The 12,484-nt window shown below is 33.7% G+C and overlaps 1 protein-coding gene across 6 annotated transcripts in view; it reads left to right on the top strand.

Moving 5' to 3' along the window:
• The window catches only part of IBTK (inhibitor of Bruton tyrosine kinase), a 66,922-nt gene that overhangs the window by 17,106 nt on the left and 37,332 nt on the right, over positions 1–12,484 (top strand). For 5 of the 6 annotated variants that reach the window (XR_016464458.1, XM_031611250.2, XM_090136092.1 and 2 more), the window contains 9 exons: positions 1,018–1,135; positions 2,677–2,857; positions 3,985–4,108; positions 5,903–6,080; positions 7,178–7,355; positions 8,189–8,785; positions 9,602–9,688; positions 10,620–10,702; positions 10,797–10,834. Coding sequence is in view for 5 of the 6 variants with exons in the window: in XM_031611250.2 (XP_031467110.2) it covers positions 1,018–1,135; positions 2,677–2,857; positions 3,985–4,108; positions 5,903–6,080; positions 7,178–7,355; positions 8,189–8,785; positions 9,602–9,688; positions 10,620–10,702; positions 10,797–10,834 (1,584 nt within the window). In the remaining variant the exon portion in view is untranslated. The remainder of the gene's footprint in view (positions 1–1,017; positions 1,136–2,676; positions 2,858–3,984; positions 4,109–5,902; positions 6,081–7,177; positions 7,356–8,188; positions 8,786–9,601; positions 9,689–10,619; positions 10,703–10,796; positions 10,835–12,484) is intronic. The other variant, XM_031611249.2, reaches the window with a different exon arrangement.

Here is a 12,484-nt window from a genome sequence, read left to right on the forward strand (position 1 = left end):
TAACCTGAATTATACAAAAGATTGTAACAATAAGTATGATACAAGCTGCAGCTTCCGAGAACTTTTTCCTTCAAACTGTTCTGTAACTGAAATGAAGTAATAATAATAGGAATGTATTACTTGAGACTGATGACCTTGACACATTCTGGTTTACTGGATGATGGATCTAAGAGTATGATGGTTGTATCCTTTGCTGGAAGTGCTGTTGTTTTTGGAGTTGTAATGCTTTGGAAAGAACAGAAACAGGGATAAGAAATAATCAGCAAGAACTAGTGAGTCTACAGCAGAGGGTGTCAGCATCAGCAACTTGAGTGTTTTTTCATATTCAATTGATAATTTATTCTCAATTTTTTTAAAAGGAAATAAGAACTATTTTATCATTGAAAACAAGTCTGTCATCTGGAGTAAAAAAGAAAAAAAAAAAAACAAACAAAAAACAAAATTGTACTACCAGTGTTATTAAAGTAGGAAAGAATCATTTGCCAAAGTGCAGTAGGGTAATGTTTTGAGGAACAATGGGATGCCCTTCATGATAACTATATATCCACAGTATTTTTTTTGATTTTCTAGATAGTTATTGATGGTCAAGATCAAGTTAAATGTGAAGTCTGGAATTAGTTAGTATATTGTTCCACAGAGTGTCTAGAGCATTAGGGCATACCAACTGAAACACTTTAAATGACACCTTTGCAGCACTCTAGTCGTCTCTGCATGTATTCACAGGTGCAATCCTGGCATCTTACACATGAAGACCATCTAAGGAGATTTTATTCTAGTTCTGATTAAATAGTGCAAAAAAAAAAATACAACCAAGAAGGCCTTCCTTTTTTTATCATAAATGCACAAGTGTCCACTTGACAAACTTCTGAAATAATCCTGATTTAATAGACTGTACGTGGATTGATACCAATACTGTACTCTTAATGACTTTAGAAGTTAAATGTCGTCAGAAGTTTGTACATGTGAAATTCACCCTTTGCTGCTTAATATTAAGATGTACTTTGGATTTGTGCTTAGGTTCAGGCAAAAAACCTGAAAGGTAGAATGGTGATTGGAGTGGCTGCAGGCAGATTCCATACAGTGCTATGGACTAAGGAAGCAGTGTATACCATGGGGCTGAATGGAGGCCAACTAGGTAAGGTAGAAGTGTTGTAAAAGTAAAACACAGCCATTAGAAGGTGTTACACGTACTAAAGCTATCATCTGCTTCCTACAACAGAAGCCTTGTTAAAGCTTTCTCTCTTTTCTCTTTTTTTGCCAATCTGATGATTTTGTCCCTCCCAACTTTTTTTTTTTAAAGAATATTTTTCATAACGTTTACACTTTGAGATGATGGGAGCTAATCTGACTTAGCTTCTGTGTTTCTTGTGGGGTTTTGCTGTTGAAAATGTTAAGGATACAGAATATTATTGTTTGTATTGCAAATTACCTGAAGTCTTGCTTGCCTGAAGTCTTTAATAAATTTTAAACTATCTCACTTGTTCGCTGTAAACAAACTACTGATAATTTTTTTACTTACTAACTTTTTGGAGAGAAATCTTTTCCTGTAAGTAGATTTTTTAAAATTACCATTGTCTTTTCTTAATTCAGTATTATTCTGACATGAGAACCTAATAAAAACATGTTACCAACTAGTGATCTTCCTAATTCATTATATGAATAGGATATTTTAGTTGCATTTGTCTTTTTTAATAACCATATATTGCAATTGTGATTTGAATTTGTAATTCGATGGCTCTGTATCTTTATGGAGATAAAATTTATCTAGCTCTGATACTTACTTAAGGTTAGTCTGCATCAGTTCTGAAATTTGGTTCATACACTTTTATGCTCCTGTTTAGGAGTGTAAAGGTATGTGAAAAAAAAATCTTTGTCAGAAAAGCATCTTACTAATCAATAATTATTTTTTTGTGTGTGTGTTGTGTATGCATCTATCTTACACATTTCTTTGTGGTCACTTGTGCTGTTGAGGTTCTTCTGATATGCACAAGATCCAGTGCAGTACCATATGGAGACAGTAGCTTGGATTATAAAGTGTAGTTGTGTCAGCTGGGACAATAAATAAACCTTGTGCCTCTATAGGAAGTTTGGGCATAGTGCTGTGCTGTTAGGACAGCATTGCAGGACTTTGTGTTGCAGATGTAAGTGCACACAAAGCAAGGTTATACTGTGTACGTTTTTACAAATTCTCAGTGCAGCAGAGCAGTTAAGTTTTAAGTTTTCTTAGCCCTTACATTTACAACTCCAACTTTTGTTTCACCTTAGCTCCCTGCCTTAGTGCTTACGTGCACTTACAGTGATTTCTATGACGAGCTTGTTTAGTACCTTCCAGTGACTGCAATAGTTGATGCAAGTGTGATAATACTTCCAGTATTATGAACTGTAATGCAATCAGATAGAAGTTCTTTGAGATGAAAAGGCAATGCTACTGCATAGTCTAATGCTATTAAATAGCTGACCCTCTAGTGCCTTTTTCTAATTTTTATCTCAGATCTTGAATATTTTCAGGAGTTCATGGTAAACTAACAAGTATGTGTGGTACATCTGTTACCTGTCTTAAAGTTTTGAAGGTGAATTATCTAACTACCTAAAAAATCTTAAAGAATTTAAAGGTTCTTCAATTGAGTTGCGTGGAATGTTAAATAATACTTTTTTCGGGTGGGTTGTATTTTCTAGGTTATCTGCTGGATCCTAATGGAGAAAAGTGTGTAACTGCGCCTCGACAAGTTTCTGCTCTACACCATAAAGATATTTCTGTGTCGCTGGTGTCTGCAAGTGATGGTGCTACAGTGTGTGTTACTGAAAGAGGGGATATCTATTTACTTGCAGACTATCAGTGCAAAAAGATTGCTTCGAAGTATGTGTTACTTTTCTAATTTGTTATGAAGTTTGAGGTGAAGATTTCACTATAGTCTTTTACTTGCAGAATTATTATTATATACAGTCTTCTGTATAAAGTAGCATTAGTATAGCACTCCTCTGAGTTTTCTTCACTTGCAGTTCCCTCGTATGAACTGCAGCAACCTTTTTGTACGTTTGTTTTGTTATTAGATGGGACTAAATACCATTCATTGTTTACTAAGGATGTTTAAAAAAAAAAAAAAAACAGTAAAAAAAAAAATATGCTGCAGGCTTAAAAATTTTGAAACTGGTGGGTTTTGTTCATTCTCTGATTTCAGTTTGTTTAAATGCGTCTTGGTAGAGATGGTGAAGATGTTCCACTTCGTTCTGTTTTTGAGTTAGTCAGAGTGGCTCTGAATTTCATAAAGAAATGTGAATATAGCATGCTGCATGGAGTAATTTAGGTTGGAATAGGGACCTTGTGATACCACCTGGTCCATGTGCTAAAACCTGAATGTAAAACTTGTTGAAGAGACTGGGCCTGTGGCTCATAAATAATTATTAAATTCATTAATAGACCATTCTCTCTGATAGTCTTCATGAACAAGAGGTAATGAGTGTTTTTCAACAGCTTCCAGTTAGCTTTTCAGCTACAATTCAAATACTACCAATATTTATTAGCTTAGAGATTATTATTTATACTTCTGTTTTCTATCATTAAATAGCCATTCTCACACTAAGAAACCAAAAAGTGTTATCTTGCACAGCTTTAAACAGTTAGATTAGTGAGAGATTGGGAACCTCCTGGAATAAAAGGTCTTTTACTACAGACTCCTAAACAAAACTGAAACTAAAATGTATGTAATTCTGAAGATCAAAGCAACGTGTTTAATCATGGAAAGAAAACATGAATATGCTGCTGCTTTTTTAAAACCAAAATAGATCTATGCAGTCTATTAATCAAATCTGATTAGCAGTTGTGTTAGTTATACCAGCAGAGGATAACTAAATTTAAGTAGCTTTTCAGAGTCGCTACTTCAACTATGCTTTCTTTTACTACCTCTCTAATGATAATTTGAGCTTAGAAGCAATGTTTGTTCATGATGGAAAAAAATGCTACTATAACCTTTTGTGTTCTTTCAGACAGCTGAACCTTAAAAAAGTTTTAGTTAATGGGGGCTATTTGGAATACAAGGTAGATACCCAGCATCTTAAAGAAAACGGGGGTCAGAAGATCTGCATTTTAGCACTGGATGAAGCTGGAAGAGTAAGTTATTTTTCTAAAATCCCAATCTTATGGCAAACTGCCTACTGAATAATAAGAATGAAACCATTTATGCTCTCTTGGTGAACCTCTGGTTAAAGAAATCAAAGTAGGACTTACCTTGGAAAGGAAGGTAAAATGTGTGCTGCAATAATAGATAACTGTATTTTACTATTTCACTATAAACATTAGTTGACAGTACAAAATCAGCCCTACAGAATACACAACTCATTTGCGTAATGCTGCTAATGATGTGTTCTTTTAAAATAAATAAAAAAGCTTTGAGAAAACTAACAATGTACTCTACACTAGTTGATTTTTAAATCTGGGAACATCTAATAGCTTGTCATTGGAGATTAAAACTGCTTTGCTTTTGCATACAGGAGTGATGAGGGCATACCTGGTTCTTGTCCTTTTTTCTATCTTCTCTTAAATTACCTCCCTCATCACATTTATGCCCTCCAGAAATAGTCTTAGAAAAGTTGCAGCTAAACTTGGTGAATAACTTAGGATTTGTAGCTATATGTAAACAGTGTTGTCTTAGATCTGCAATATTATGGAGAATTTATTAGTTTCTTCTTCTCCTCCTCCTTTCACAGTGGAGCAGTTCACAGGCTCCTACAGAATATTGTGCCAGCCATTACTAGCTAGGTCTGTTCACTGGGAGACCTTAGTCTTCAGTGCCACCTAGTGGTGCATATAAAAAGGTTTTGTTATTGAAATGCTGCCTTAAACAATGTTGATAACTGTCTGTGTATCAAAATAAGGATCAGTGTGGGTATTTCCCTTTCTTTCCTTGCATTTGATTGAGCAGATCTTATCTGTTTTGTTAGGTCATTAGCTGCCTCAAAGGTCATAAACTTCCACTTCAGTATTTGTTCATATGAGGTTTATCCTCTAGTACCTGTGGTATTGGTAGTGTCTCTTCAACATCTCTGGGGTACTAGTTTAGCTCTAAAAATAACTACTTTTGTGGAATTGTGTCAACCTACACTGCATATCTTTCCATGCTGGATGCTGGCGAATACTGGGATTTGTGCTTTAGAGTCTGTAAATTACTGAGTAAGGAGAGAGATGAGATATGAGAGATGGGATCTGACTGAGGAAACACTTCTGTTTCCTCAGTCAGCAACTCCTGGTCTAGCTTGATGATAGTTTTTTCAGTCAAGAGAACAGAAGACTTAAAGCGAATCTTACTAATGTGTACCATATATTGTGTGTGTGTATATATATCTGAAGGCAGAGATCTATATGCTTGTGTATATATGTTCACATTTATGTTGTATGTTCTCATGTTTATGTTTAATTATGGCCTGCATCTGCAGAACCTTAGATAGTACAGAGAAACTTAAGATATTTGTCAGGTGATTAGCAAGATACGGTTTACAGTTTTTGGTGTGCTAGTTTTGAATTTGACCTAGGTCATAAAGCTGACAGTTGTACAAATTTGTAAATCAACTGGATTAGGCTTGTTGCTTGACTTGTCTTTGATATCTTTTGCTGTTCTTATTGAAACGTGAGTAAAAACTACCCTATAGATGGCAGTTACAAAGATATTTGAATATTTAGAGCAGCTTTTCAAATGCTCATCATGGGCAAATGGATTTCAGTATCATAATTTTCCCCACTTTACATGTGGGTTCTTTTAATAGATGCTTATAATGTTTTAGGGTAAGATTTAGAAGAATGTCCTTCTCCTTTTATATATGACTTTTAAATGGCACATTCTTGTGTTTAAAAAAATACAGTACTGCTTTTATATGATTGCTCTGAAAAATACTTCTACTGATATTACAGATTTTTTGCTGGAAGTCATCTAATAATTCCATGAAGCAATGTCGTTGGGTATACGGCCGACAAGTCTTCATGTCTGATGTTGCTTTGAATAGGAACGAAATGATGTTTGTCACACAGGATGGTGAAGCCTTTACTGGCAAGTGGCTAGAGGAAGGAAGAAAAATGCGAGAGAAGAAAGGTTGGTAGTGACTTCGTAATTTTTTAAGGACTTGAATATAAAAGATTAATTAAACCTTTACAACTTTACTTTTTTTCTGCTGCTTGATCTAACAGTATTATGTAGTAAGTTTTCTTTGTGGCTGATGGTTGGTTCACTGACCAGTAGTGTTTTCTTTCCTTTTTGGTTAACCATCAGAGATTTTCAGGAAGAAAACTACTTCTGAAGAGCAATAGTAGCACAAATGTTCAGCATAACAACTTTGTCACATATTAAATGACCAATCCTAGAAAACTGGCATTGAACAAAAACAGAAGTATGTACTTGCTTGTACTGCTTAGTTAGGGAAATCTCACTTTGTTTCCCAGACCTGGGCATAATATGGTCCCCAGAGCAATTTCTTCCTTATTAACTTGGCAAACATTGCTGATGGATTGTTTTTTGGTGAAGAAGATGCCTCTCTACTACAGGACAGGATTTTAATTTAGTGTGTTGGCTCTGTTTATAGAAGTGCCATGAAAATATATAAATAGAAGTGGATTTACTACCAATCTGTGCTGTGTTTGTGCTTTACAACTTTATGTTGCAGTTCTGCTTTTATTATCTGGATTACATCTTAATTTTTATGCTCAAATGGACTTAATCTTGGACAACAAAAAACTTTTCTCTTGATTGTTGCAGAGTTGCATACTAGTTTTGCTCTGTCACTACTTGCTTTTATTTTATGCATCGTACGGTAGATCCTGAGTGCATCTCATTTTCTTGTTCTTTGTCCTGGTGCTGGTATGTATCAATAGGCACAATGTTTTTTCTGCTCATTGATGTTTTTTTTGCAGCTTTAGTATCTTCTAGGAAACTTCAGAATCCAGATTTGTTGATCTGTTGACTAGGTGAATGTCTAATTGACATTCATGAGTGTTTTGGAATGAATGAGAACTGCTGTGTGTTGTTTTTTTTTTCTTTTGAAAGTTTGAGTGGTGCTGAGTGGGCTGAAATTTTTTGCATAATCTAAATTTTTAGTGACTACATCAGTGGACTTGAAGTCATAAATCCTTCCATTTTTTTAATCAGTTGCATTTCAATTAGCTTGACCTTTTTGTTTTTTTGTCTGTTTTTAGCAGAGCTAGTATCAAGCCTTCCAAATGCTTCCACTGAAATGTCTTGTTCATATGATACAAACAATGTGTATGAAAGAATTCGACTTCAGAAACTTGCTTTTGTCCACCGAGCTGTTAGTATTTCCACAGATCCTAATGGATGCAATTTTGCTGTTTTACAATCAGACCCTAAAACAAGGTATATCAACAGCTGTTATTTTTCCTGTTTGTGCATGTGATAATAAATTATTCTGCTTTTTAGAAAAGCCTATTTTTCAACACATATGGAAGTCATAATATATAGAGTTATCCATACTGCCAGACAATAGCACTTGCATAGCACAGTAATTACTGACAAATTAATAAGCAGAGGTAATTTTTTGGAGTAATTAGGATAGGTAGCGTTGTTGATATTTTAGATGAAGAGTTTAAGGCAAGCATTTTTGCAATCCATTTTTTAATATACTGTGAGTGCAAATGGTGTGGAAACTCATTCCCTCAGTAGACATCAGTAATCAATTTTTAAATGACAGTGGAAAGTGAATCTTTGGGAAAAAATGTCGAGTGTAAAATAGAAGACCACTGAACGATGTTCTTTTAATAGTTTCCAGTCTATCTAATACAGGACTAAATATCACCTTTTTTCTTATTGCTTTTAGTGGTGATATGAAATATTGCAAACATTTGTGGTTTGTTTTTTTGTTTGTTTTGAAAAATGAGATGAAGATCTGAAAAAAATACATATTGTGGTCTTAATTATAAAGACAAAAGTGCTGTATTTGATATTCTAACATGTATTTGATATGACAGATCTTACACATGTAGTTTAATTGTCTAAGATTGTCTAAGTAGCACAATATTAGCTCTTTCTGTAAAAACAAAACAAAACAAAAAAACCCACAAAATTTTGAATAGTTAAGCAATAAAAGAGGAAAAAGGAGACTGCCTTACCCTTGTCACTAAGCATACTGTTGAAATTTTCATGGAGTTTGTAAATAGAGGATTTTTTTTAAGGGTGTAATTTTTTTCTAGTCTCTATGAAATTCCGAGTGTATCACTATCAAGTTTTGGAGAAGATTTTGGCAAGCTCTTAGATGAAACAGATGAAATGGACAGCATCCATGATGTGACTCTTCAGATTGGCACCAGAACTTACGCTGTGCACAAATACATCTTGGCTGTACGCTCTGACTTCTTCAAGAAGCTGTTTGTTTCCAGTGATAGTCAGCTGGAAACTCCAGATGTCTACCGTAAAGATGAAGATGCTGTTGGATGTGATCTGTATGTAATAGAGAAAGTTCATCCAGATCTGTTTGCATACCTTCTGCAGTTCATATACACTGATACTTGTGATCTTCTGACTCATGGTTACAAACCAAAAATCCTACATAAAGAAAAATCAGAAGAGTATCAAGATACTTTAATTTCTAACCTGAACAAAATGAGTTTTGATGAAGATGTTAATAGGAAGTCTGCATTTGAAATTTACAGAAATAATCAAGTGCAAGTTTTAAATGAAAAACAGAAGAACAAATCTAAAAAAGGCAAAATTGTAGGTGAAGAAGCTAATCTCATAAAAATGTTGCAGAGCGCTGCAAAAAAATTTGGACTCAGCAATTTAAGTGGAAGGTAGGTGAAAGTAAATGAATTTGTTCTAGCAAGTTCTTCACAAAGAGTTTTTGTTTGTGCTCTTAGCTTTTATTAAAAGGGAAGAAAGATCAGTTTGGTTGCTAAATCTGCATTTTTCAAGTGTAAAAGCTTTAAAAACTTTGTGTTGCTTTATACTAAATGTTTAAATTCCTGTTAGACTGATATGCTCTTAATGTTACGTGGTAAAACTAATGGAAATGAGCAAGTAGTTAGAATATGTAGAATTGTATTAGTCATTTTTTCCCACATTTATCTTTTTGTTTTGGTGAAGATGAACTACTTCAGGGCAGGTGTCTTCAGTGTATTTTTCACAAATACTAAAACTGATCAAAAAATATGTGAATCTACTGCTAAAAATAAACTTTCCAGGTAAAATTGCCTTGACAAAGCACTTCTCTGTTGGAAGTACATGCCTCATAATCTATGAGCAGTGCTTTTGTATCTTTACTTATTCCAATTCACAGGCCTATGCTGAAACATGTATCTCTTTCACAGTGCTATCTTTGCTCAGATGACTAACTGATTGGTAGTAGAATCTGTAACTTCTAGGTTTTTGATCCTGTTATGATGGACTTCAGCCTTCAGTACAGCTTTTGTAAAAATAAAAATATACCAAAGATGTAGAATGAATTTCAGGTATAGTTTGCAACTGGCCTTTTGTAGTTTTCCTTGACAGATGGAATTATTTTTCAGTTTTATAGGGTGAATGGACTGAAGTGCTTTTACTTCTTGAAACTCAATGGTTTGAACTTTATACTGATTGTACTATTTATTACTGATGTTAATGATTTGCAGATTGGATGGAGTCAGGTTAGAAAATGGAAAAATTAATGTTGTCAACAGGAAGAATGGGAACAAACTGAAGTTTAATCAGAAAAAATGGTAAACTTTTTCAATTAAGCTTTCCTCACATTTGCTATCTTGTTCTTTCTTTTCTACATCTCATTGTCTGTTAAGTGTGGGCTAAGTTTTAGCGGCTGTATTTTAGCTTCTGGTGTTACTTTCACAGTAACTGATATTTATTTATTTTCTTTGTAGGCCTTCATGTAGTGATCTATGTATTAGTCTGAGATGCGTTATATATAGTTACTACTTTTTACTGTACATGAATTTGTTCTGCAGATTAAGTAGAATGCTAATGTCAGGGGAAATTCTGAGGGTAGTTCAGTCAAAAGCAGTTAAACCTCTTGCAAGTAGGCTTGCTGTTATATCAGGACTACATTGATTGGAAATAAGATGTGTTATTTTTTTCTAATGGAAAAAAAAATCAGAAATATCTTTCAGTAGAAGAAATTCTTTACACTTTCATCAGAGGGCTGTCTGTTCTTCCATTGATCTGTTAGGGATATCTGTGCACAAAGGCTTGAATAGTCTGCCTATGTAATCAAAGCTATGCTGCATAAAAGCAAATCTTTCACAGGTTTTGAATTCCTTTGCTCTTGAAATGCTTTGTTGAAGCTTGTAGTAGCAATTAATTTAATGGAAATAACAAATAACATAGATACCTTTAGATTGACTAAAATTAGCCATAATTAATTTGGTCACAGCTGTTTGAAACAGTAATTGACAACTTTTTTGAAAGAAAAATCTGAGAGTGCCTGCCTTTTGAGAAACTGTATTTATATATTTAAAATAAATAAATTTCTTGACATTATCTTGCCTTTTCTATTAGGTTTTTGTTTGTTTTACATTAAAGTTCAAGTGTGCATATTATGTAAGTCCTCACTTACTGAAGTAAGCATGTATTTGTAGAGTCTACAACTTCCAGGTCTGATGAACAGTCACAGTTTTGATCCTATTAAATATCTTCTAGTTCATACCTCTGCGATGTGACGTTGAAGTCTTCAGATGGAAAGGAATTCCCTTGTCATAAGTGTGTACTTTGTGCAAGACTTGGTATGTGTGTGTATATATATTTATATATAATATGTAATGTCTTTTTTTAACTGGATTTTTATTGGATCTTGAACTGAAATGCCTTTCTTTACAGATTATTTTCACAGCATGTTAAGCAGCTCCTGGATTGAGGTAAGCTTACTGATAAAAAAAAATGTGTAGTGGTACATTTTTTTTGACAGCAAGTAAGGGACAGCTTTTTAATTTTTCCTGGTATAATGTACCCTAAAGATTGGAGAAGAGAGAAAGTTGAATTCCTGGATCCTGTTTGTAAGAAAAGAAATATTTTTAGTTACTCTATTGTACTACTGAGATTCTGTATTGTATGAGATTAATAAATCTAAGATTGAATATCAAAGGAGATAAAATTATTATTTCAGCAATTTATTTTGAGTTAGTTCATGGATTGATACTGGCCTGTTCTTGGAGGATATTGATGCCTTTGGATGTACTACCATTTATTTTCTGTAAAATATCTTAAAATTTAAATAAAATGCTGTACTCATAGGTACTGAATGAAAAGTACAGTAGAATCAAAAGTTAATGTGTAATATCTCTATTTGACTTTCACTGTTAAGGCTATTTCAATTCGTCCTCAGCTGCTATTTCAAAAGGCGTAGATCTTCTGTTTATCTCGGTTCCTATTTTGCTGGCTGTGCACCAACATCTTAGATGTTAGATGATCTTGGAGTTCTTTTCCAAGCTTGATGTTTCTATGATTCTTTGTTTTTTGACATTGAGAATTCATTTAGATGTCTCTGGTTTAGTATCTGAATATAATTAATAATGATTAATGAACAAGGGGAAAGATGTAAATGGCTAAGTGTTTTTTAGAGACTGAAAGCTGAAATGTTGTTTGGGAGTTTTCTCAGCTTCACATAGCTTTTTTTGACAAGATATAAATTAGAGGACTTGGCAAAATACTGGCAGCTCTTGTTGCTAAGTAACAAAACTTTTCCAATCCTTTAAGTTACTCTACTGCTTTTCTTCAGTCATCCACAGGAAAATGTATCTGAAACACAAAGCTGAGTTATTAAAAAAAAAAAAAAAAAAAGTTAAATCGTTGTGTCCATTTATATTAGTCATAGCCATATTTGTTATGTGTGGATTGTCAGTCTATTATTTTGTAAGTAAATCTCAATTGTACAATATTCTTAAGTAAAACATTCATAAGTAAATGTTTTCTGAATCAAGGACTCTAGATGTTATATGAAAATGTCAATTTCCGTAAGAAATTTTAAAGCTAAGTTGGTCAGTATACCAGTACAGAGATCAATCTTTTACTGTCAAGCTTTGCTACAGTGCCAGCTGAAATAAATAGAAGTTAAGCAGTGGCATTGTGTACATTTGAATGATGAAGTTACTTTTGTGGTTGATGCTTGCCTTAATGGTTAGGATGATTCTTCAAATGTAGGGATTGCTGATGACCCTGTTTTCTGTGGGATTAACGGTAAAAGCTAAATTAACCATTCAGTTTTGTTCTTAAATGGGAACTTGTAATTTCACTAAACCTTCTATACTGAGAGGAAAGGAGTTCAGTGCTCTGCTTTTAAACAATTCTGGGTAAATATTATTGTTAAGGGCAGTTTTTAGGGAAGATCATAAAATTGAAGAAATACTGAACTGTTTTCATGGCTGTTTATTTAGAAGTCTGGCAAGACTTTAATTGTTCTGCTGCAGTCAGTTCTTAAAATGTGAATGGCTGTTGTCCAAATGCTCAAATAATTTTTTTTAATGCTAAAAATGTGAACCTCAGCTTGAACGATTTGCTAAATGCAATCA

Source organism: Phasianus colchicus, chromosome 2 (assembly GCF_987193195.1).
Source record: "Phasianus colchicus chromosome 2, bPhaCol1.hap1.1, whole genome shotgun sequence".
In the NCBI taxonomy this organism is placed as follows: Eukaryota; Metazoa; Chordata; class Aves; order Galliformes; family Phasianidae; genus Phasianus; species Phasianus colchicus.